The sequence below is a fragment of the Bombus vancouverensis genome, chromosome 15, assembly GCF_051014615.1.
Source record: "Bombus vancouverensis nearcticus chromosome 15, iyBomVanc1_principal, whole genome shotgun sequence".
In the NCBI taxonomy this organism is placed as follows: Eukaryota; Metazoa; Arthropoda; class Insecta; order Hymenoptera; family Apidae; genus Bombus; species Bombus vancouverensis.
In genome coordinates this window covers 712181-739077 of record NC_134925.1, presented here as the reverse complement: position 1 = coordinate 739077, position 26897 = coordinate 712181, and the positions used below count along the sequence as shown (strand labels likewise).

Sequence of the window (26897 nt, the reverse complement as noted above, 5' to 3'; positions counted from 1 at the left end):
CGCTGCAACATAGATGGATAGAAAAAAGCCATTTAAAATGATACAACGTCGGGAAGACAATTATGAAAATTATAAATGGAACACAAGATAAAATTGTTTAAGATTAATTCTTCTTTTTTTTTTTTTTTTTTAAATCGCGAGTGTTTGCAAACGAAGTTTCAATCTGTTTACAATGATAGCAATGAGAGGAGGATGTCTATGAAAGTTATAAATGCGATATTGAATAACATTTCTGCGAGTGGGTTTGTTTTTCGTTACAAATGTTTTTTAAACGAATCTGCAATCTGTTGGAAACTACGGAACAGTAACGGGACGACTGATAGGGAAATAAAAAAGATCGCGTTTTATTTGAACAGACAAATCTTTGAAATCTATTCGAAAGTCTATTTGAAATGGTACGAGCTCGAAAAGAACGGTGAATACTATAGAAGAAGGATTAATTAAAATTCTTATTAATCTGTACGCTTTGTATATTAAATACCTTGATCGATGCCAAGATAACAAATTATTATACAAAACAGTGAAGTATCCACGTCTGACATTAATATTGAGTATTACCATTACTGTAATTTAATTTTTAACCGATCCTGAAAATTCCTTAGAACGTAAAAAGTATAAAATGTTACTGTGCATTTCAAGATTAAATGCACTGTAATTTAGAAACAGTTATGAAGCGGAAACAAATAATTTATTCAGAATAAGAATTCTACGTAATCATGTTAAAAAAAAAAACGTACTTATAACGCGTTTAAACTCCAAATATGTAAAGACAATAAGGGAAAAAAATTAAACGAAGAATCGTATTTTTTGTAAATTCACACAAGATTTTATCCAAAAAAAAATTAAGATTTTTTGAAGAACGTACAAGACGGAACACGAACAATAAATAAGGGATGTTAAATACAAAAAATAGATTGAAATTTAGATTATGAAATATAAAAAAAATGATATTGCATAATTTACAATTATTTTCGGTAGCTTACGTCAGTATGTTGGAGTGTAAACTATAAAATATTCAAAAACTGATACCATTTAGACATAATTTAGAAAAACAATAAATTGCGGAAACCGATAGTTAAAACTCGATACGATCGATACTCCAAAACTCTAATCCTAATAATTACTCAGCAATAATAACCGATAATTCATGTTGATTAATGTTTGAACTCCGTTTTTTTTCTGTATGTGTATACAAATTTTGTACAGTTTGATAAAGCGAAATTAAATTATCATCTTTTTGTACTACTTCAAACATTGAGATTTGTCATCTTCAAGGTCGATCACACATATTTTCATATTGCAGAGTTGCAAGGGTAATTAATTTTGCAATCAGTTTTCCTTTGATATAGATGTGAATACAAATAGCCATTGATTGACAATATACCGAAGCAATTCTAGTTTAATTTGAAGTCATCGATCCTTTGATATTTTTGGAAGAATAGTAAAAGTACAGAGAAAACAAGAAAAAATGGCGTTAACTAAAAGATAGCTCCAATGTATCTCATAAATATTATCTATATATCATTTGTAAGATGTAAGTGACCAAGATATCGAATTATACAAAAATTGTATGTAATGATTAATACTTGAACGTTACTTACATTTATGTACATGAAAATTTGATCTTTTATTAACTAAGTTATTGATCGACAAAATGACTTCCTACATAATTCTCCGCCTGAACTGAAATGCATATTTTTCTTTACGCAAGCCTTATGTGTAGCTAGCAACGAGCAAACAGATTAATTACTTTACACAGGGTCGTATCTTGTTTGCTGTAGGTGAGTTCTCTCGTGTAATCAACGAAGTACTCAACTTTAAAGCGATAACAGAAGAACATTATTGTATCGATAAAAATCATGCTTTTTTCAAAGAAATATGTAACTCGTATTTTTTTTAAAGCAACCCTCATAACGTATTGAATAAAATAATCATACATTTTTTCTTGTTCAACATTTGTAAAATACGATATTATCAAGATCACCAAGGAGGTAATCTTCAATTCTTAATGAATATAATAAAACACATAATTAATGATTGTTTGATGGTTTTATTATTATCTCTATAATACAAAAGCACAACATCGTGTCAACAGTTTATATAGTTCGTATGTTTCTGTAGGAATACACAAATAATAGTTCTCTATCACAACGTAATCTAAAGGGAAAACCCTAACTAAATGACAAAAATATCGGTAATAACTGGAACTAATGAATGTTAAAAGCAATCAGTATATTCCATACAAACTTCCATCAACACGATTCGTTCTTCATTCTCTCAACACACTAAGACCGCAATCTTTAAACGCTTATAAAACCATAAGCAATCGTGAAGTTTAGAATTCGCTAACTGGGCGTCTCTCAATCCAGTTTTTGATCTTGGGCAGAAGGAAGACCTTTTTCTCCAGCAGCTTCAGATTCTCGTAATTCTCGATCAGATCAAACTTGTACATAAAGTTCAAATAATCGAGCAGAGCAACGAATGTTAAATCAGCCCAAGAGAGAGTACCATCGTAGAAGTAGCCGTCATTTTCCTTCACTTGCTGGTCCAAACGTTCTAAAATGAACGGCAGCGTCTCTTCAGCAGTCTTGCGTTTTGCAGCTTTGACCTTCTCGTCCTCCTCATAGTGGAAGGCGGCAATTTCTGAAAATTTGTTTTCAGTTAAATACTATTCGCTAATGTTATACTAATTTGAATACAGTGTTGTGCGAAATTTAAATGATACTGAAGATAGAATTACAATCCTTTTTAATCCTTTGTCTTGTATTGTTGACATACGTGTATCGTTCGATTAAATCAAATATTAAATCGGATTTCAACTAATAAATACCTGAACAGATATGTACTATCTGTTATCAAGATTCTCATAAGATTTATGCAAAACAGCACTGGATACTCACTATGACGAATATCATGAATAGTATCAACAGTGACATCAATATGAAGATTTGCCCAGTCAGTCTTTCCAGCTAAGTCATATTGTTTGGCTAAGTAACGGCAAATAGCTGTAGACTGAGCAACCTTCCTTCTATCAGCTACGAGCATAGGAAGCAGGCCATAAGGAGTCACTAAAAACATACAACTAATAGAATCAAAGATTCTATCGAACAAACAGATTATGATGCTTCTTAAATATCTAGCTTCCTGTTATCTGTTTTGGAAAGATATAATTTAATTTATTGATAATTTATCAGCAAACAAAGGGCATTGTCTCCTTAACAATACCTATTGTTCTCCCACATATCTTATAGAGCAATGGAGAGTAAACAATAATCTCTGTTATACTCTGCATAATTGTGTTCTACTTTATTTAGCTACTTTAGTTAAATTAGGAAAGATGAGATTTAAGAAACAGAACTTCTTTAAATTTTAAGCTTACAGGGCTTTATTTCTGGCCAGACGTCCTTTTTGATACGTTCATCTTCAAATGGAATACTAGCATAGCTGAAGAAGAACGGATTGGTTCTGCCAATGCCGTAACTGGGAAGTAAGTCAATTTATAGAGCGGCATCTTCCTGGAAGTATAATATATACAAAGTAAAAACAAAGAATCATTGATGACAAGAATTATATTATTACAAATTATGAAGTATAAGACAATTTAAGTAAAAAGCATCAACTACTAACTACTCGCATAGCTATTTGTATCTTTATATTTTAATATAGCTTAGATATAAAAAGAATATTATTTTTGGATGTAATAATGTATAAACTTGCGCCAAATATTATAACAAAATATTGCACTTTCTATTTAAGTAGGATAGACATATTACCGGCATTTATCTTTTTTCTATAGCAATGAAATTGTTTATAAAAAAGTTTATAAGAAAACTATCAATTAATGCAAACAACGCATTTCAAAATATTAATTACATTCGCGCGATTCGTTATCCCTAGTATTAATTTAACCATATGGTTCTATACACCCAAGACCCTCTAACAGTAATTTAGTACCATTACTAGTCGTATGTACAATGTATGTTTGTATACAACTTTCGTAACTACAAAACATTCAGCAGTGATTATATATTCTTCCGAACATAAGAAACATTTTCTAATTGCATACTTAAATTTATCGATCAATTATGAACATATGATAACATTTATTTCTTTCAACTACTAATTTTCAAATCCTCTGCTGTTCCGTTAATTGAACGACGCGCCGACTTTTCGTACAAGTATCTTGTATCTTATCTGTATTATTTAGTTATCAATAAAGAAGAAACATTTTCTAATTGTATATTTAAATTTATCGATCAATTATGAACATGTAATAACATTTATTTCTTTCAACTACTAATTTTTAAATCATCTGCTGTTCGGTTAATTGAAGGATGTCGGCTTTCTGCAGAAGTATTTCATATTTATTATTTAATTATGAATAAGGAAAAAACATACAAAATATAGTTTTTAAGCGGTTTATTATTTATAAAGAGAAACTTTGACTCGGGATATATATACTATATATATACTATTTACTTACAATTTTTTTTTTAAGACTTCAAAGTCGAAACAAGCACAGGAAATTTCCAAGCCGGTTAACAGAAACTTGAATGAGACAAAAATAACCTTTAGATATCTATATGTTATTCTTCCCCCCTGTTGCTTCCACGTAACTCTTATCCTATTGGTGGAGCTGTGCTGATATGTGAAATTATGACTACATAAAAACATCCGGAAAGACTCATTGAATGATTTTATAGTTTAAGGTTAATAAATTTCCATAAATTAAAGTTGAAAATTTATGAGAACATGTTTTCTGTAACAAAACTTAGTAAAAACAAACTAGTAAGGTTTATAGATTCTTTAATGATTATGTATGTATTCATAAACTAGTTCGATAAACATCGTTCGATAAAACGTCGAACAACACACAACATTGAAGCGCGAAATTTCAAATTCAAGGAAAGATAAATAACAAATATTGCGAACAAATGATATTAAATTTACAATAATCTCATGTAAGAAAAAATAAAAGGGATAAAAGTAGTACAGAAGATAGAAAAATCTATAAAACTGGTGGCTGGGAAATAGAAAATATATAAATTTATGTTATTAGAGTTTAGTACTTCTGTCGATCAATGTGTTACGACCGTTCGCGGAGAGACGCAGTCGCAGTAGCGAGAGGCGTAAATTCTCGCTACGAATCGACGCCGCGAAGTAGTCGTTCCCCTGTTTCGGTTAAGATAAGAGGTGGTTAAATGAATATGACACAGTATAGTAAGTTATATTTCACCGTTTATTCCAACAACTTATAACGAAGGCAGTTACGCTGGTGCGTATGTACGAGATGAATGAGTGACTGATCTGTGGGTGTGTCCTACCCGGTGGAAGGATATTGACCGTTCGAAGGATGTGAAATCAGAACTGTCTTGGGAGACGATGCTGTCTCGGAGGAAAGCTAAGGATGGGTGTGTCTAGCGCACGGGACCATCGGATTTGTTGGTGACGATTTTAGTTAGGATTTTAGTTCAAGCTGAGTTGACCGTGATTCAATTCACGAATATCGGAGAGGAAAAGTCGTAATTCACAATATTACGCACAATAATACCTTCACATAAAGGAACACAGCTCAGATGAGACTTTTTATAGTTAAACTTTTAACGTACTCATAGAAACGAAATTTTTTTTTTTAAATAGAACTGTTACATTTTACGACACGTATAACATCGAACATTTACCAACATAGCGATGCCAGCGTACATATATATATATTGGTGTACTGGTCATCTTTTTTCCACACGTTTTTAGCTTTTTAGCTGTTTGTGAATGGGCGCCTAATCAGCCAATCAGAAATGGCCGGTATTCTATGAATCCTTTTCTTCAATGCTTGAAGAGCTGGATATTTATCCAAAGCTGATGCCCCAAACATATACTCGAAATTTTCAAGGGCCGCTGCAAATACGAAGTCTGCCCATGTCGTCTGAAAAAAGGTTTGTATACATTTATTTTGTACCTCCTCTGTTAAACAATTTTTTTAATTTACCTTGAAAAATGTGAAAAATCGAACTCTTAACTAAAGATCACTAGCTTTTTAGGAAGAATTTGGATTTTTATTTTATTGTCAGAATTTAATGGATAATTTTAGAAACTTCAACCTTTGGAGGTATTTGTTAATTAAAAATGACAAAACTGGTATTATGTAAAAAAGAGTAATGTGTATCCTGAATCAATGTCGAATGGAAATTAGACAGTTCTATAAAAATAATCCTTCTCACGATTCCACAACTTCATAGCTTAATTAAATACAATTCTTCGGCGATATAATTACAAATACATTTACAGGAATTGTGTAATATGATAAATATCTCGTTAAAGAAATTGAAATCGTAAACTGTAGATTCTAGTATTCTTTCACTTTCATGTTTCCTATGAGCCCTTCAATCGCTAAATATTTTGCAATGAAACACGTATTATTAAACAACATAATCATACTAAATTAATTTAATGTGACTATTTATTATTGTTATATAATAACACAGTGATGAAAGAAATAAACTGGTCAAGTAATCTAAGGGACGATAATACGTATCTATGTCAGTGACAGTGAGAAAAATTCAGATATCTGTACTTAAGTGATTACACTTATAAGTATCATTATATATTATATAAATATGATATTTCGAATGGTATCATTTATCACTCATTAAACAAGAGTGTCATATCCAGAGAAATGATTTTACATATCTTAATCTTTGCTTTGATTACGATAGTAATAATTTCTATCAAACTTGATGAGGAAGATACATGAATAATTATCTAAAAGCAGAAAATCTTGGCAAATTCATTTGTACATAAACTAACAGGAGTGAATTTTAAAGATACACTCTGCTCTCAACAATTAAAGCTGTCTTGTCGCAACAAAGTTTCAATAATTTTTTATGGACAACATGGCCCAGTTTGCACAAAGACTAAAAATTTTAACATTAAATTTGGATAAAAAATCTTACGGTAGAAGGAATGATATATCCTTTATTTTTGCCAATAATCTGGTCGAATTTAGTCAAGTAAAATGGTATTGTTTCGTTCAAAAGTTGATTCTTCCTCGCTTCCTTCTTTTCAGGATTCTCCTCCATGCGATAGTAGCAGATATCTGAAACGTATATGAAACCAACCGTTACGTTCATTTGTGTTTTTCCCCCCAAACGAAGAGAAAATAAGTTGTGAAAGAAGGAGTAGTCTCTCATAGTTCCTACAATTTCTTCATTCTCTTTGCTTTCTTCAATATTGCCTCAACAAGTTCCTGTGGTCACGATACTTGAAATATATACAATGTTACCAGCGTGGAAATTGTCTTGGAAACTTGGAAAATCTTTCAAGAGGAACAACATTGCTAACTGAGATTCGAGAAAGGAAAGGTAAGTAAATCCTTGCTTCTACTTAGAGCTTTTTTATTTACTTCTGACGAGTAAAGTACTGTTATTAAAATTTGAATAAAAGTACCAAGAATGTCGAGATATAAACAACCATTTGTGGAAAGGTCAGGAGAAGCAGAATTATCGAATAAACGTTATATAACTCTTAGTGATTAAGTAAGAGAAGAGAAACGAGAAAAAAGTCTTTTATCTAGGTCTTAATAAGGTCTAATTGTATATTTAAATTTATCGATCAATTATGAACATGTAATAACATTTATTTCTTTCAACTACTAATTTTTAAATCATCTGCTGTTCGGTTAATTGAAGGATGTCGGCTTTCTGTAGAAGTATTTCATATTTATTATTTAATTATGAATAAGGAAAAAACATACAAAATATAGTTTTTAAACGGTTTATTATTTATAAAGAGAAACTTTGACTCGGGATATATATACTATATATATACTATTTACTTACAATTTTTTTTTAAGACTTCAAAGTCGAAACAAGCACAGGAAATTTCCAAGCCGGTTAACAGAAACTTGAATGAGACAAAAATAACCTTTAGATATCTATATGTTCTTCTTCCCCCCTGTTGCTTCCACGTAACTCTTATCCTATTGGTGGAGCTGTGCTGATATGTGAAATTATGACTACATAAAAACATCCGGAAAGACTCATTGAATGATTTTATAGTTTAAGGTTAATAAATTTCCATAAATTAAAGTTGAAAATTTATGAGAACATGTTTTCTGTAACAAAACTTAGTAAATACAAACTAGTAAGGTTTATAGATTCTTTAATGATTATGTATGTATTCATAAACTAGTTCGATAAACATCGTTCGATAAAACGTCGAACAACACACAACATTGAAGCGCGAAATTTCAAATTCAAGGAAAGATAAATAACAAATATTGCGAACAAATGATATTAAATTTACAATAATCTCATGTAAGAAAAAATAAAAGGGATAAAAGTAGTACAGAAGATAGAAAAATCTATAAAACTGGTGGCTGGGAAATAGAAAATATATAAATTTATGTTATTAGAGTTTAGTACTTCTGTCGATCAATGTGTTACGACCGTTCGCGGAGAGACGCAGTCGCAGTAGCGAGAGGCGTAAATTCTCGCTACGAATCGACGCCGCGAAGTAGTCGTTCCCCTGTTTCGGTTAAGGTAAGAGGTGGTTAAATGAATATGACACAGTATAGTAAGTTATATTTCACCGTTTATTCCAACAACTTATAACGAAGGCAGTTACGCTGGTGCGTATGTACGAGATTTTTTTTTTTTATTTATTTGTTGAAATTACAATCAATTCTCGCGTTGAGAATATGTACGAGATGAATGAGTGACTGATCTGTGGGTGTGTCCTACCCGGTGGAAGGATATCGACCGTTCGAAGGATGTGAAATCAGAACTGTCTTGGGAGACGATGCTGTCTCGAAGGAAAGCTAAGGATGGGTGTGTCTAGCGCACGGGACCATCGGATTTGTTGGTGACGATTTTAGTTAGGAGAGTGAAGGAAGTGTCTTCGTTGTTAATTGGTTAACGAAGGGTCTTAACCGCCCTCGAGAGAAAGTGGTTAGTGGGAGGAAAGTTGCAGCATACGTGAGAAAAACTAACTTTCCCTTGTCCAGTCGGGGTAGACAATAGTCTTTAGAAATTCTTCGGAAACAGACGTTTGTTTGGTTTGAAGGACCTTTTCTAGGAAATCTATGAGATTTATGGAAGGTACTTGAAACTATGGAGGATACGCTGCGAGTATCCGGTGACATCTGGTTGCCATATTGCTCGCGGTGCGACGTAACAAAATGGAATAGAAAGATTATACCACAGACGAAATTATACTTTATACTTTATTATACTTTATACTTTATTATTACATTACATCAATTGACATCTTTGGAATTACAACGATTCGATACACATTTTAACGTTTTAAACGTTTTAACGTTTAACATTCTAACATTCAGTTAGAACTTTGTATTGATTAGAGATATTGTAACGACCAGAAATATCGATACATATATCAATACTTTTACCTCGAAATTCGTAGATTCGTACTCTTCATTGTCCATACAAATTGTGTCATATATGTCCAAACCAAATTTAATTTCCAATTTAAAACCAAAATTCTTTTTCGAAAATGGCACTTCCAATTCTTCTTATTCTCACTATTTAATTGCTAGCCGTATCAAGTAACAACGAAAAAAAAAATAATAATATCTAAACGTTAAGCAGGTCCATATTTTGGGGGATACAATTAAAAAAGTAAATCGTCGGTGGAATATTGTTTCACCTATCAAGAATTTTGGAAGATATAATTAGAAATTTACAAGCTGGGTAGAAAATTGTACTCCTTATCGAGCATTTTTGAAAATATAATTGAGAAAGTGGAATCTGGATAGAAAATTGTTTTACCTACGAAGCATTATAAAAAGTAAGTTTAATAAAACTATACCTTGGATATTTCATATATTTTTTCATATTATACGCATTCGTTAAAATTTTACACTCCCAAACATCCTGCTATACTTGCACAAAAAAGCGCAGTCTAGTAATATCCCCCTCACTGCTTCTCGCATTTTCTTTCTAATCATCTCTCGTTCGCTTTTCCTGATATTATTCTCAGCGTAAGTTCAGAGTGGCGGTTTTTAAACTCAGGAACGCGCGGCTGTTCGTTAAATGAAATATCAAACGTAAGAATTGGCGCAGTCTTAACGCGAGATAATTCATTTCGTGGCACAGAGCGCACGTCGTTGAATATTAATTCATATCTCATATAAGTTGCGAATAAAAAAAGCAGATAAAAGAGGACAAAAATCCGATAATTACCGCGAATCTTTACGCAATTTCAAGAAATACAAAAGAAATTTGTTTGTAAGCATGCTACTAAGTATTATTAGAAGTACTGTACTTTCGATATTTTACATATTCTTGCATATTTTCTACATTTTTCTGTATTTTTGTATCCTTAAACTTTCCGTAAACGCGTAAACGTCTGCGTTCTGACAATGACAAGGAAGATTCTACTGATAAAAATAAAGCATCGAATTTCACCGAACTCCCAGAAATCAGATCACATAAATTAAAAAGAAAGAACAAAAGAAAATACAAATATATATATATATACATACGTAGCCACAAATCAATTTGGATCACGACAGATAAAATAGGTAGCAATAATGTCTCCACGAACATTATCATAATTTATTGGAATTTACATAAAAGCCAAAGAATGCTATTGTTTCAATGACACGGCGTTTTGTCGAGTTAGATAAATATGAATTGTGTGTTTGAACAAGTGTTCGGTCGTGTTTCACGCGACGAAAAAGGAAATCACAAGACAAGGTGTCGCCTCGTTGGAAGCAACAAATCGCAATACGAGGGTGGAAATTGGGTGACACCGGGAGGATTACGAGGGATGAGAAATCTGTCGAGAGCGTGAAAGGCTCGCGGTCACCGGGTTTCTCCAGTTCTGTCGCTTTTAACGCCGAGTTCTTCCGCTTCGAGGATAGAAGCTGCGAAATATCGAGGCCATTGTCCAAAGATTTTCAAGAATATCCGATGCAACGTCTTGAAATTTACGAGAGCAAGTCTGATAAATTCTTATCTCTGGTCCATTCGTGGCCAATTTTTTAATACCCTCGTAACTTGTAACGACAAATAAAAATATTGGTACAGGCCAATTTTTTTTTGGATAAAATCTTGTGTGAATTTACAAAAAATACGATTCTTCGTTTAATTTTTTTCCCTTATTGTCTTTACATATTTGGAGTTTAAACGCGTTATAAGTACGTTTTTTTTTTTAACATGATTACGTAGAATTCTTATTCTGAATAAATTATTTGTTTCCGCTTCATAACTGTTTCTAAATTACAGTGCATTTAATCTTGAAATGCACAGTAACATTTTATACTTTTTACGTTCTAAGGAATTTTCAGGATCGGTTAAAAATTAAATTACAGTAATGGTAATACTCAATATTAATGTCAGACGTGGATACTTCACTGTTTTGTATAATAATTTGTTATCTTGGCATCGATCAAGGTATTTAATATACAAAGCGTACAGATTAATAAGAATTTTAATTAATCCTTCTTCTATAGTATTCACCGTTCTTTTCGAGCTCGTACCATTTCAAATAGACTTTCGAATAGATTTCAAAGATTTGTCTGTTCAAATAAAACGCGATCTTTTTTATTTCCCTATCAGTCGTCCCGTTACTGTTCCGTAGTTTCCAACAGATTGCAGATTCGTTTAAAAAACATTTGTAACGAAAAACAAACCCACTCGCAGAAATGTTATTCAATATCGCATTTATAACTTTCATAGACATCCTCCTCTCATTGCTATCATTGTAAACAGATTGAAACTTCGTTTGCAAACACTCGCGATTTAAAAAAAAAAAAAAAAGAAGAATTAATCTTAAACAATTTTATCTTGTGTTCCATTTATAATTTTCATAATTGTCTTCCCGACGTTGTATCATTTTAAATGGCTTTTTTCTATCCATCTATGTTGCAGCGAGATCAACAGTCCTAATTACTAAATTGCACGATGCGTTCATACAAATTCACTTTTTATGAACGCGATGAAACGAAATGAAACCTAAGTAGAGATTTGTTTTCTCATCAAGTATAACGAGTTTTATACTTTGGATAGATTGCCTCGTTGTGAGAAGGTCTTAATCGTTTATAATTGCGATTAGGTAATTGCAATAAGTCATATTTTTAAGAAACGTTCTCACATGCTGTCACACACTCTAATTAGAAAAGGATCATGAAACATTCGGTTTATGATATTATTTGTTTGTAAATCTTCCTGCTTCCGGAAACTTTTTTAAATATGAAAATATTTATATACAAAATTAAATATTTTTTTCAATATCAACACTTCTTGCGTTTATGTTGTCCTAGTCAGAATTATATTATTTCGTGTATCCTGTTGCTTTTTATATGATAGTCCTCCCGTTGGCCGCGGATTCGTTATCAAGCCTGTGGCCCTCGTCACTAGTGTCACTATCGACAATAAAGGTACCCCACCCGCGACCGGACGATGGAGAACTCCAACACGGAATCGCAATCTCCCGCGAGCCCTGCCCGGGAGGGCGCCTCGAGCTCGAACTCGGAATGTGACTCGAGCTCGAATTCGGATTCAGACTCGACATCAGAAGTGGCATCCGAACACACGTTGTCGGCACGGGATCGTAAGAGTATCGTGCGCGCACTAAAGCGGTCGCTAGGGAAGAAGAAGAGGAAGAAGAAGAAGAAGAAGAAGAAAGGACACCGGGCAACCTGGGTATCGCTACCGCGCTTCAACCCCGAAGCCGCGGACGCAGATCCAGCCGCCTGTGCACAGCCGTCGGCCTGCTCATGAGGGACCACCGCCTGAAAAACAGCGCACTGTATTCTGCCCTAAACCGTGCCCTAGAGGGTCCGGCAGCGTATTGGCTTACGCAGATAATGAACGGCGACGAGCACACCTGGCCAGATTTTAAGGAACAATTCGCCGCGCACTTCGGTGGCCAAGAAGTAGCAGCCGCGTCGCTAATCAAGGTAGCCGAGGAACTACCGCGGGACGGCGAAACACCAGGAGCGTACGGAAATCGTATCATCACCCTCCTGGGGTCGAAGTGGCGAAATTCAACCAGGGAAGAGGTACTCGCCGCCACCGCCCTCCATCTGCTGGGCTCGCGCGATGAACGTTTTAAACGACTAGCGCTCACGAGTGACATCACGTCGGTGAAACAATTCCAAAGAGAAATGAAGCCCTTCCTATACACGGAGTGGCCAACGCCCCCGCCGTGGAGGTCATTAGCGAGCTCCGGAAACAAACGAGGCAGGTCACCCGCCCCCTGGACCAGGTGTGGCCACTGCGGTATTTACGGACATCCGACATTCGAATGCCGCAAGAGGGCGAAGTGGTAACCGAAGGAGGACCCCCGACGCCCGGAGGAAAGCCGACCGGCTGCACCACCAAAAGCGTTGTGCTTTCACTGCCACATGCCGGGACACATCGCGTCTCGCTGTCCATCGCGGCGAGAAGAAAAACATTGCCCCGAGGACGAGCGCCGGGTCGATGCCTGCGTGGTGGAAGCCCCGACGGGTAGACTAAGCCAGCAGGCCACACACGAGCACGTGTAAGTGTCAGGATGGCCGAGTCGGAGACGAAAGGACGCCGGGGCCCCTGTGGAACTTCAGGACAACACCCTAACCTTGCAACCTAGAGCCTAATATAGCCATAACGAAACAATCGCAAGTATCCAAACCGATAGCAATCGTACGTCGATCGGAGGATCGTGTGTACTGAGACACTCGACCGGAGTCTTGTTTCGGTGGCGTCGTTGGGATGACGAGCAGTCTTGCTAGAGAGCTGATCGGTGAAGGAAGTCGAGTGCCTTACGAGCAGGGAGTGGTGCACGTGTGAGTTAGAGCAAGGGAACCTGTCCTCCCGTTGGTCACGGATTCGTTATCAAGCCTGAGGCCCTCGTCACTAGTGTAACTATCGACAATAAAGGTACCCCACGCGCGACCGGACGATGGAGAACTTCAACGCAGAACCGCTACCTCCCACGAGCACTCCCCGGGAGGGCGCCTCGAGCTCGGACTCGGAGATTCAGACTCGACATATATATTATTATATATATTATATATACTATTATATCTATATAATATATGTATTTATATCTATAAATATACGTATAAATATATCTATTTAAAAAAATAAAGTTGACCTTCATATATCGCCAATAATATCGCGTGCGTATAAAGAAGCTAATTACATTTAATTCTTTTTTTACATTTATTTATTTTTTATTATTATTTTTTTCACAACTAATTTTCACATTTAATTATTACATTTACATACATTTAACTATTATTACATACATTTACATACATTTAATTATTATTTTTTTCATAATTATATCTCGTTTGAAATATTTTTCGACATAACTAATTGTTTCAAAAACACATATTCCAGCCTTCTAAATGATTTATTTTGCGTATTATACGAATTATTCCATCTATAAATAAATTGTTCTCTATACACACAAACACGCACACAGTCTGTTAATTACACGAGTTAATTGTATCATTTTTCTCGATAAGTTGACAGAGCAAGGAAAATGCCCGTGGTCGTGCCGAACATATACGGTACATATTTGCATATACTGGCATCAAGTATACCGACGAGAGGATCCCCGAAGAACCTGGCCTGAATACAAGGATTGTAAGCGTGAAGAATCGATTTTTACTTTCATCGTTCAACTCTCAGGTATCTACCATTTACTCAAACTTTTCTGTATATAAAACTTTCGTTTCACGTGCAGGCTAAACTTACTTAAAGTAAAATTTCATACGGAATAAAGTCGAACTTTTCATTAAGTTTTGCTTCCGTAATATCGTGTTTATCGAATACCAACTTAATTCACTTACGATTCTCGAATTTTTGTGTTGCAATCTTTATTGTTTTCAATGAATCGAAGCATTTCGAATATTTTGAGAAAACCGTAAATAGGTGACTTAAAATAGGAATACAAAAATACTTCTACGTTTCTCGTTAATTTAAAAACTTTTTAGGACTTGTCGGAAAAAAAGGATAAAAAATTGAAATCAGTTCGGAAATGAACAAGAACATAGCTAAAAAGTCGAAAGAACAAAGCAGACATAAAATTCGATCTTCCGTTGCGACATTTCTATCGTAAATAGTATAATAAAAGTTTTACGCAGCATAGTCTTCGATATAATCTTATATGTCGCTTGCAGATAGAGAAACCAAAAATCAACGTAAGTCTGTAAATCAATCCTGTCGGTGTAAAACACAAAATTACGTTCGCAAGAGACATTCGATTTATATTCCTTGCATTTCAATTTTCATTACAAGAACCGTGTACATTTTCTAATATTTTTTCCGTGTCTGGTATTATGCGACGTGAATTTTTTATTCGCAGTTGTAAGTCCACTATCATTGCATAAGGTCTTCCCGCAAAACGATACTGATCGTTCCTCGTACATTCAGTACACCGCATCGGACAGATTCGTTCCTTTCCGTGAGAATTACAAATTTTATACTCGATCTTTTATCCTTGATTTTAAAAACTTTAGGTTCTTCCCAACAGTCAAAAACACGCGATACCCTGTCCATCGTAATCGTAAGAAAAGAAAAAAAGGAGAAAGAAGACATTTCTGTATTTCTTTACTAGGCCATGTTGATTAAAACCGAAATGATTTCGATTCATTTATTCACAAGAACGCAACGGCCTCGGAAGCTGTGTTGTGATTTCCTATCGATCGTTTCCCTCTACACAGTGTTCATATGAGCCATGTTTGTTCTTAGCAATACCTTATAAAATGCTGCCTGTGCTGGAGATAGACGGGAAACCGGTAGCGCAGAGTAACGCTGTGGCGCGATACTTGGCGAAGAAGTACGATCTAATGGGAAGGAACGAATGGGATGCGATGATATGCGACGTGCTCGTCGATACTCTTGGAGATTTCAAGCAAGGTGAGTAACTGATGAGATGACTTTGCATTTGTCTCGCCACAGAGACAGACGTTCAAGAATTCATTGTGAAAAGACGAGTACAAACAAGATACGTATGTCTTTCCGTTAAGCGAATGTTACAGTTTGTTTGCAAAAGTCAGTTTTTAGATTATAGAATCGTAGATAGAATTTAGAGGATAGAAACTTTTAGTAGTCACTTTTAGTTTAGTAAAGTCTTATCTACAATAAGCAGACTACGTTATGATACAACGATTCCAACTGAAGATTTCTATCGACATCACGAATTCGATGGCTTCCAAATTTTCTTCTCTGCAATCTCAGACGCTCAACTCGAAAGAATCTTTTAGATCCCCCGACAAACACTCGACTCAGGTTATCTATTATCGTAATCTTCCTACGGGATTTTTTTTAACTGCGTTGCATTAACGAATAACGGGATAACATCACGTTTCTCTCAACGCCTTTCAACGTTCTACAACTTTTATTCTTTGCAAATCCCTGTCTCTATATGATAAACGCTGGTTATCCGCGGAATTTACGATTTCAATTTCTTTAACGAGATATTTATCATATTACACAATTCCTGTAAATGTATTTGTAATTATATCGCCGAAGAATTGTATTTAATTAAGCTATGAAGTTGTGGAATCGTGAGAAGGATTATTTTTATAGAACTGTCTAATTTCCATTCGACATTGATTCAGGATACACATTACTCTTTTTTACATAATACCAGTTTTGTCATTTTTAATTAACAAATACCTCCAAAGGTTGAAGTTTCTAAAATTATCCATTAAATTCTGACAATAAAATAAAAATCCAAATTCTTCCTAAAAAGCTAGTGATCTTTAGTTAATAGTTCGATTTTTCACATTTTTCAAGGTAAATTAAAAAAATTGTTTAATAGAGGAGGTACAAAATAAATGTATACAAACCTTTTTTCAGACGACATGGCCGGACTTCGTGTTTGCAGCGGCCCTTGAAAATTTCGAGTATATGTTTGGGGCATCAGCTTTGGATAAATATCCAGCTCTTCGAGCATTGAAGAAAAGGATTCATAGAATACCGGCTATTTCTGATTGGCTGATTAGGCGCCCATTCACAAACAGCTAAAAAGCTAAAAACGTGTGGAAAAAAGATGACCAGTACACCACTACATATATGTAGTATCGTGGACGAAAGGCCTAAGAAATATCGGGCGAACTATGAACAATGTCGCGAGAGCCGAGGCGCCGTCGGGCCCATCAATGTGTCATCGGTCTTTTCAAGTGCATAGTTTCGTGGAAAAGACCTACGTGACCCTGGCTACGAGCGTCTGCAGAACACGTGTGCGGTGGGCCTAGGAAAAAGGCAATAGAATGCGACAACGGCCAGAGTGTGAGTCGAGAAACAGAGTGTGAGTCGAGGAGCCGAGTGCGAGTTGAGCGGAGACAGAGTTTGCGAGTGGCGTTGCCGAGAGAGTGTTGATTGCGTTTTGGTAAAAGTCGAGTCGCTATCTAGTTATTTAGTTGCGCTGTTTTCTGTACGTTTGGCGTGAATAGTTCAGGTTGAACAACAATCGTCTTTTTCTGTCTGATTAACATCTCTATTGTCCACTCCTTGTAAATACATTATATCACGATATTACATATTTTTGGGGGCTCGTCCGGGATTGGACAAGACAGAAAACGAAACGGTTTAACAGAGCTATTCGAGCTAGTTGTGAATTTACCGGTACGCGGTGCGGTAAAAGACGATATCGTTGACTGTTTAAGTTTGTGTAGTGTGAAAAATGGCAAACGTTGGGGACGAAAGATTGTCGGGTGAAGAGGGTTCGACGCTGGAGGAGCTGAGGAGTAAGCTCGCGCGAATGAACCTCCCTATATCGGGTGCGAGGTCAGTGCTGATTGCAAGGCTGAATCGGGCGTGTAGAGCTGGACAATCGTATCCTAAGGGATCGACGGGCGGTGAAGAGCTAACCGGTCAACGAGATTTAGGAAACGTACAGAGAGCTGAGCGTGATTGTAACGAAGATGAAGATGTTGAGAAAATGAATACGAAGGAGTTGAAGGAGCGCCTCGCTAGTTTGGGTTTAAAAACGACGGGAAGAAAAGTAGAATTACGCGCACGGCTACAAGCGGCCATGGATGGTAACGACATATCGTCGGAAGAAGAAAGCGACGACGAAAGTGAGGATGAAGATGACAAGAAAAACGCAAGAGGATACAAGAGAGATACGCGAAGGGTGTATCAGGACCGTGATGAATATTGTCGAAGGGCATGTGTTGGTTCGACACTGAGTTTTAGAGACGTCGAAGATGCATTAGAGTCGTTTAGTGGCGACAAAGGTGAAAATGTCGAACGATGGTTCGAGTCGTTCGAGGAAGTCGCTGATACGTGCATGTGGTCGGATGGGCAGAAGGCAGTCTACGCCAGGAAGCTGCTGAAGGGATCAGCGAAAATATTTGCGAGCTTCGAGTGTCATGCCAGGACTTGGCATGAGTTGAAGAGGGGGCTAGAGGGGGCTAAAGAATTTTCGAGGAAAGTCAACAGTAGGCAAGTACATCAGAAACTTGAAGAAACAAAAAAGGAGAGTGATGAAGCATGTTTGGCTTACATGTACCGCATGCTCGAAATAGCCAGCCATGTGGACATAGAGGAGGAAGCAAAGGTGGAATACATAGTGGATGGAATAATAGACGACGAGAACAATAAGGCTATATTGTACGGCGCTACGTCAATCAAAGAGTTGAGGAAGAGGTTAGTGATGTACGAAGAGCAGAAGAGTCGCAGAGCAAAGTCGATTGTGAAGCCGGCTAAAACCCAGAAGAACGGGAAGCCCAGTCAATCTGTAGATGCAATGAAGAAAAGAAGATGCTTCATTTGCGGTAGTGAGGATCATCTAAGTGTTAAGTGTCCGGAGAGGGGAGAAGGTGTTAGGTGTTCCGAGTGCAGCGGATTTGGACATATTGCAGCGAGGTGTACGGCACGACCGAAAGAGACTTGCGTAGTGTCAAGATCCGAAAAGGGGAAGTATGTGAAGCAAGTAATCGCAGGAATTAAGCTTCTATTCTCTGAAATTACTCTCAAATCTCAGAGTCAACCCTTCAAATTCTCCACACTGGATCTTCGATTCTTAATATTTGTAATATCGTAGAATAGCTTTGATTGGAGATCGGCTGAAATTAGAAAATACCGTGTACGTCGTCTTTCGTGGTTTGTTTACATCCAAGAGCGCCTAGTAACAGTGACGCGAGAAAAGATAAGCAGCGTCAAAACAGAAGTACGGTTCCACATTTCAAGGAGTGGCAATCGAGAGGCCAGAGTATGTGAGCCGAAAAGTGTGCGTGTGTGTGTGTGTGAGAGGACGAGAGCAAGAGCGAGCACGACCGAGCAGGAGTGTATTGGCGAAGATCAGAGCTAATTGAGTCGTCGAAGAGTAGAGTCGTGAGAATTGATAGAGTTGTTAGAGAGAGAGAGAGAGTGTGTGTGTTAGATTCGTTGTGACGAGAGTGATCAAATAACTGCAAAGTTATTTGATATAGATACGAGTATTGCATTTAGTTTCCGTTAAATAAATATCGTTCTCTGTCCAATTTATATTTGTATATTCAATTTAATATTAATAAATTGTAAGTAATCGGAAAAAAATTTCTATCCTTATTTTCCGATATTACATATTTGAAGCATAAATTAAAAATCGACACATTGACTACTTCAAAGAAATTAGCCCGAACGAGACATAACTCGTTCATCGTGGTTTTCGCGCGAAGTAAATATGCGGTTTCTCAATCGTTGTGAGATTCCAACGACGTTAATTCTGTCGAAACGGCGACGCGCGACGACGATCGCACATTCTGTTGCTAGCGAGTGCTTGCAAATCGCGACGATATCGAGCGTAAAGACTAAGCGCAAAAATGGAGGACACTCGGCGGGGAATTGGAAATGCTCGATGACGAAAGGTATTTCAAGGTGTAATTACATCCACATCCAATTGGATCGCACCTTCGTTCGGTTGCTAGGTCAACAACCTTCGATGTTATTCAAATAATGCAACGGCTGGGGCAGCCGGTAGCGAGTCGTAAAAATTTCAATAAAACACGTTCCTGCTAGTGAACGTATGTTAAGACTTACACCGAGTTTTATTTCGCTACGCCGTTTACTAGTTCGAAACGATCGATTGCATAATAGTAGCTGTTTCTTTCATCTCGGAAACACGATCGTAAACGGTGACAACGATCCAGCTTATTCCTGATCGTGTTAATTTCCACGCAAACTTTGTAAACATTATACGTCGCGACGCTCTCGTTAACGCGTCATTCCCTCCAACTCGAAAGTCTTGCAACTTTGGTGATCCGTTTTCTGTGTAAAATTGGTTACGAGCATCAGGGGACTTATCGTCGTAATCGGTAAATTGTTTATTAAGGATCTACAGCTTTTAAGGATTTCTCTCTAGAGATTTAGAGATTAGAAGTTTCATTAACGCGTTATCGTGTCTCTAACTCGATCTTTTTTCGTGTAAATTGGTCACGAGACTTACGAGAGCGTGAACGCGAAAAAATAGCGTTGAGCACGTAACATTCGGCCTGATATCGTTGATTGGCCGCGAATCGTCAACATGCACGGGACAGTTTTACGTAAAGACATTCGATCCGTACAATTATGTTAAGACGTCGACCACAGAACGTATTACGTTGATGCAATTAAAATTTCAATGAAACAGGAGAACGCGCTAATAACTAGTCACCCCGTTGTTGACCATAACGTACAAATACTTTTGTTTAAGAGCTGCTCGTTAGTGTTTACCGCGTGCAGCGATTAAGTGACGAACAAATTACGTTCAAAGGGTATAGAGCTCGTTCTCGATTAAAATTCTCCTAACTTTCTAATGGTATTAGAAATTATAACTTGAACGTATGTACGCGACTGGCAATAAATATCAGGACAGCCGCGGATATTTAGTATAAATCGAATATGTGTTCCATTGTCCTTAATTTCTTTTATTATCGATTATTATTATTATAATTTTTATATTAATATTAATATTATTTAATATTTTAATATTAATATTATTTAATATTTTAATATTAATATTATTTAATTTATTCTATTATTGATTCGTTCCATTCCGTTTACGTCATAATACGTAGCCTGCGGATTTTTACGCATATTTTTCAGAATATAAAGGAAGCGAAAGAAAAAACTAGAAGCTGGATAAAAAATTGTTTTACCTCGATTAAACGTTACAAAGCGTGCTACTTTCCGATGTTTTATATATTTCCACGTGTCACACGTGTACTTTGCAATTTTGCCCTTTCAGATTTCACAGAAATGCATAAAACTTCCGTGACCTAATTTTTTGGCACGTGCACGTGCTTCAAAATAAATTCGATGATATTAAATACCAGATTATAGGAACCAGAAATGAAGAGTTCTACAACGATGGAATGGGTAAATGATTGTCGATCAGACGAAAGACAATAGCAAACAACGATATAGCGATGATTAATTAATGGAAGATTTTTTCCTTTCAGCAAACAAAAATAGAACTTAACGAACTCAGTAATTGATAAATGATTACGTATAAGATAAGTGCATTTTCCAACTGTGAGTCATAGTTAACGTTTAGTTTAGCCTAGGTAGGATCTTAGCTTTGGAGTAAATAAGTATAATAGTAGCAAAAAATCGATAGAATTGTTAAAAGGCTGTGACTAATCCTGCTCGACTGGTCAGTTATCATCTGAATCTATTGTTATTTTGCTAGTATACTTTTCGAATCATTTTCAGCTATTCTATGGGCAAGCATTCGTTTCTTTCGCGCATGCCACGTATCATTCGCTCATTAACTCGTTTTTGAAAGCTTTTACCGGCGAATGAAAAACGTAACGTACACTTGCATAATGCGTTCGAAGTGTTCGTTCGTTCAATATTCATGTAAAGGTTAGGCGATACGCGTGATAAGTCGCGATGCTACGAGATGTGATTAGATGCGGATGTTAATATCTTGTAAATACCTTTCCTCGACTATGATAATCATCGAACACTAAGAATTTCGCAAATCGATGCAATTAATCGGTGATCTTGTGGGAAGAAATTTCGATATCACGATAATGTTAACGATAGTATGTTAATTACGACTAGTACCGTTACTGTTACATTGTTTCATAATTAGTATTAGTTTAATATAGTCAACGACTCCTCCGCAAGCATCCGTGCAAGTGTTATTTATTATTATGCTCACCTTCTATTGGAAAGTTCTTGCCTTGCTCAGCAAGTCTTTTTGATTTTTTTCCTGTAGAACTTCCGCGTGTTACCGATTTTTATGCTATGTACGTGTTTGTAGGAGAACTTTCTCTGAGCCGCGAAGTTTTCTTTCGACGATTCAACGATCGAAAATCAAAGAGAACCAATGTTCTCTCTTTCGATAAAGTATGTGATGATAGCCATTGCCAAAATTATTGATATATTTATCTGGTTGAAGACAATCTAGCAAATTATACAGCAAGCCTAATGAAATAATAATAATCTTTATCATTAAATTGCGCCATTATTTCATAATTTCATTGAAGGATAATAGAAATTCACGAAGCCTTTAAATTGGATTTCATATTATAATAATGTAAACATCGTTTGACGGTATTATCTGGATGTGAATAGGGTTGATTTGATTCAGACAGCGTCAGTCATCATGACATCGACTTCCTATCTCGTTATGTAACATTCATCAGAATAACAGACGCAATTACCGTCACTGAATTATCTTAATGACATTCGTTATTAATGAGTAAGTGTTTTCGACATACGTCGGAGGTCGCAAATCTTGGATCATCTTTCTTTATTATCTGTTTAGATCCAATCCAGTTCCTTCACAGAACTTCTTTCCCTTCAATTTACCTAATTTAATAATTCTTCAAAATTTTCTCATTTTCATTTCTCATTGCATTGTTTATTATATATTCTACAAACCCGTATGAACACAACGCAATAAATTGACACGATAAAAGCGTTGAGATAATAACCACGAGACAATACTCGACAATAATAATACGAGACAATAATAATCGAAAAGGCTGATGTTACGCCGCGCGACTCTCTGCCTGGCCCAGGTCACACACCGCGGGCCAGACGGACACCAGATGTCCGCTCTTCCGTACGGCGTACCCTCAATAGCCTTAAGCACCGTCCATAAATCATAGATTTCCTAGAAAAGGTCCTTTAAACAAAACAAACATCAGGTCCCGAGGAGTTTCTAAACACTATTGTCGACCACGGAAGGACAAGGGAAAGTTGTTTTTTCTCATGCACGCGGCAACTTTCCCCCCATTAATCACTTTCTCTCGAGGGCAGTTAAGACCCTTCGTTTAACCAATTAAAAACGAAGGCTATTCCCTCGCTCTCCTAAATAACATCGGCACGAACAAATCCGATGGTCCCGTGCGCGAGACGGATCCTTAGCCTTCCTCCGAGACAGCATCGTCTCCCAAGAGGCACTGATTTCACATCCTTCGAACGGTCAACATCCTTCGAGCGGGTAGACACACCCGCAGATCAGTCACTCAATCATCTCGTACACACGCACCAGTGTAACTATCCTCGTTAGAAGTTGTGGAATAAACGGTGAAATATAACTTACTACTGTGTCATATTCAATCAACCACCTCTGTTATCCTACCCGAAACAGGGGAACGACTACTTCGCGGCGTCGATTCACCGAATCGTAGCGAGAATTTACGTCTCTCGCTGACGCGTTTTCCTCGCGACCGCGTCTCTCCGCGAACGGTCGTAACAGCTGATGAAACAAAGGAATGAGTAATTTGTAAAGACAGGAAAACAGCAATTAACGTACATCCAGCTACAATTGAAAATAACTTTCTTCGCTTTAAATGAAATTCCAATCAAATACGTTTTATCAGACTCGACTAACAATCAATATTATTAGCTCAACAAATACTCGAGATTCCCAATGTTTTTTGTCGAGTTTCAAATAGAAAGTTAATTACTCGCTTGTCGGAACGTCCATCGGCATCGAAGACCGTGAACCAATCTACGTTATCTTCTCCTTCGTTTCAGGCTGTCGCTGGCGATACCAGTCAACCGCGAAGGTTACTCGAGATGCAGCATGTACGATGTAAATTACACGGAAATTTTGCTAAATGGAAGCCACGTACCGGACACATCGTGGCCAACGAAAGATTGCCAACAAGGATGGGAATTTAATTATACCACCGTCCCTTATGCGTCTGTGGCATCCGAGGTGACAGAAAATGTTCGACTTGTAATTTCCTGCTTTTTGAATATTTTATCTGTTCCTATCAATCAATCCCTTTATACTGTGTATGTCGTATTCGATTATTTGCATGATCTATTTCGATAAAAAATAAGCGTAGTGTACAATTTTTGGAAAGAAAGAAGAACGATGGAAAGGGTCGAATAAACGTTTGTGGAAAGATCGATAGTTCAGAAGTGGGAAAATTAACAATGTCGATTTCCACAGAGGAAAATTATAGTACGTAACAGGATTACTAGTACATATTGCAGTAATAATTAGTGCATGTAGTGAAATTACAGAGTACATTCTAAATTCAAGCGTTACATTGCCAAATAAAATACAATCTGAAAATGAAACTGAAAATGAAAATACCGGATTGAAAAGAAACTTTAATAAAACGTTATAACGAGCAACAGCGCGAACACACAGATTTGTTCGACATAAATTGCAAGACTTTTTGCTCCAGTGGATTTCCATGAACTTTGCGTCGCTCGTCAGGAGGAGAATTATTCATCGAGGGGTAGGAAGCATCCAGAAGAAGGACGCGAGAACGCGCAGGGTCTTAAGCTTCTCCTTCTTTCTTCCTCAAAGGGAAAGGAAAAAGGACAGAGGCGCGCTTCATTAGGAATTTCGAAACTTTGATCGAAAATTCGTTTAATCGAGGCGTTGAAATTGCTATAAGATTCCCGTGATGCTGATAGTGATCAGAAGTAAATCATTCGACTGTAGTTTTCTGTTGCAGCTGGGATGGGTTTGTCAGTATGATGCACTGCCAACCATAGCTCAAAGTATCTTCTTCATCGGCGCTATCTTCGGAGGATTAATTTTTGGATGGGTTGCTGATCAATATGGAAGAATACCAGCTTTGCTCGGAGCTAATTTAATGGGATTTCTCGCTGGGGTGGCTACTGCGTTCACGGGTAGCTTCTGGCAGTTCACTTTGTGTCGTTTTTTCGTTGGATTCGCCTTTGATAATTGCTTCACTATGATGTACATATTAGGTAACCGTTTTTCAATAATTTCTTTTTTGCCCTGGAATTGAGTTTGAAAGCCACACAGTGGCTACAAAAAGTACTTGTACGTATGTATCCTTATTTCCCAATGAAGCGTCTCTCTTCCTTTTTTTTAAATCAGTTTTTACGTTTCATTTTGATAGCATTAATTATTTATAAGCATGTATGAAAGTATTACAAATGATACGAAAGCTAATATTTTAATCAGTCTTATCTTAAGACTTAGTCTCAATTAATTGGTATATATATAAATGACGTTCTAAATACGATGGTGTACAGTTACTTTTTGTAATTACTGTAAGCAGGAAGATCTCTAAGTTTAAATAACAAAGTAATCTCTACAACATACTGTAAAACTGTTGTTATGCTTGATTTACGACTGACGTTTCTACAAGTATATGAATTTTGCAACAGAACTCACGTTGCCATGCAACAATTTAAATGAAATTGAAAACCATTCAAAGTTACGAAGAAAGATGCTTAAATACATATGAATATACATGAGGTCATACATATTTATTTTTTAACTGCGGCGTTTATATCAAAGAGAGGGAGAGAGACAGAGAAAAATTAATTTTCCTGTTTTATAAGAATTTCATGCAAGATAAAAATATGAAACTTTAAGATAGTTGGATTTATATATACCATTGAATATTTATAATATTTAAAGGTAGTTAGTTCGCAATTGTTACGCCGGGAGACTCTCTGCCTGGCCCAGGTCACACACCGCGGGCCAGACGGACACCAGATGTCCGCTCTTCCGTACGGCGTACCCTCAATAGCCTTAAGCATCCGTCATAAACCTGAGTCACTTGCCTGCTAAGGTCCTTCAAACAAACATCTGTTTCCGAGGAATTTCTCGAGACTATTGTCTACCACGGCTTAACTAAGGAAAGTTGGTTTTTCGCACGTACGCTGCAACTGTCCTCCCACTAACCACTTTCTCTCGAGGGCGGTTAAGACCCTTCGTTTAACCAATTAGAAACGAAGCCTATTCCCTCACTCTCCTAAATAACATCGGCACCAACAAATCCGATGGTCCCGTGCGCTAGACACACCCATCCTTAGCTTTCCTCCGACACATCATCGTCTCCCAGTACTGTACTGATTTTACATCCTTCGAACGGTCAACATCCTTCGAGCGGGTATACACACCCGCAGATCAGTCACTCACTCATCTCGTACATACGCACCGGTGTAACTATCCTCGTTATAAGTTGTGGAATAAACGGTGAAATATAACTTACTACTGTGTCATATTCATTCAACCACCTCTGTTATCTTAATCGAAACAGGGAAACGACTACTTCGCGGCGTCGATTCACCGAATCGTAGCGAGAATTTACGCCTCTCGCTGACGCGTTTTCCTCGCGACCGCGTCTCTCCGCGAACGGTCGTAACAGCAATCATTTTCTATACTAATATTTTCCCTCTATACTCGCGATCAATTATAATTTTGTTTTCTCTTTTAACGAGACAATATTCTGATTACAAAGGATTAGTTGTTCAAAATTGCTTTTCATTTCTGGACAACTATAGCATACCAGGGTTTTCATAAATTTTCACTTCCCAACGGAAAGCGAAGGTAACGAATGAATGGTTCTACAACGAACGCTTCCACAACTATAAATCTATGTATATATATACATACATACATGTATATGGTTTTAATTAAAATGAACATCTTCTTCTAGCAAACTTATTTAAAATTCGTAAAAATATCACATAATAATATAAAACAATCAAGTAACATTTTAAATATTC

The 26897-nt window shown here is 36.6% G+C and overlaps 2 protein-coding genes and 1 pseudogene across 6 annotated transcripts in view; 1 reads left to right on the top strand and 2 right to left on the bottom strand.

Moving 5' to 3' along the window:
• Positions 1–2030: 2030 nt before the first annotated feature.
• On the bottom strand, positions 2031–3511 carry LOC117164193 (glutathione S-transferase-like; annotated as a pseudogene). Its single transcript, XR_013060223.1, has 3 exons — positions 3380–3511; positions 2901–3068; positions 2031–2643 (listed from the first exon to the last, which is right to left on the bottom strand). The product of XR_013060223.1 is annotated as a glutathione S-transferase-like (transcript).
• Positions 3512–5755: 2244 nt separating this feature from the next.
• The window catches only part of LOC143303698 (glutathione S-transferase-like), a 39974-nt gene continuing 18832 nt past the window's right edge, over positions 5756–26897 (bottom strand). The window contains exons 2-3 of one of the 2 annotated variants that reach the window (XM_076625120.1): positions 6951–7093; positions 5756–5923 (exon numbers count right to left, since the gene is read on the bottom strand). In XM_076625120.1, coding sequence (XP_076481235.1) covers positions 5756–5923; positions 6951–7076 — 294 coding nt within the window. In that variant the 5' untranslated portion in view covers positions 7077–7093. Of the gene's footprint in view, positions 5924–6950; positions 7188–26897 lie in introns of those variants that run through there. The other variant, XM_076625119.1, reaches the window with a different exon arrangement.
• Positions 7219–19502, top strand: LOC143303697 (uncharacterized). Of its 3 annotated transcripts, none has more exons than XM_076625114.1 (4): positions 7219–7358; positions 14477–14642; positions 15705–15872; positions 16818–19502. In XM_076625114.1, exon 4 carries the CDS (start codon positions 17644–17646, stop codon positions 19006–19008), a length of 1365 nt encoding a protein of 454 aa, XP_076481229.1. In that variant the 5' UTR covers positions 7219–7358; positions 14477–14642; positions 15705–15872; positions 16818–17643; the 3' UTR covers positions 19009–19502. The 3 variants fall into 3 exon arrangements, with proteins under 3 accessions (XP_076481229.1, XP_076481230.1, XP_076481232.1); XM_076625115.1 differs by lacking the exon at positions 7219–7358 and adding an exon at positions 8173–9804; XM_076625117.1 differs by lacking the exon at positions 7219–7358 and adding an exon at positions 8175–8626.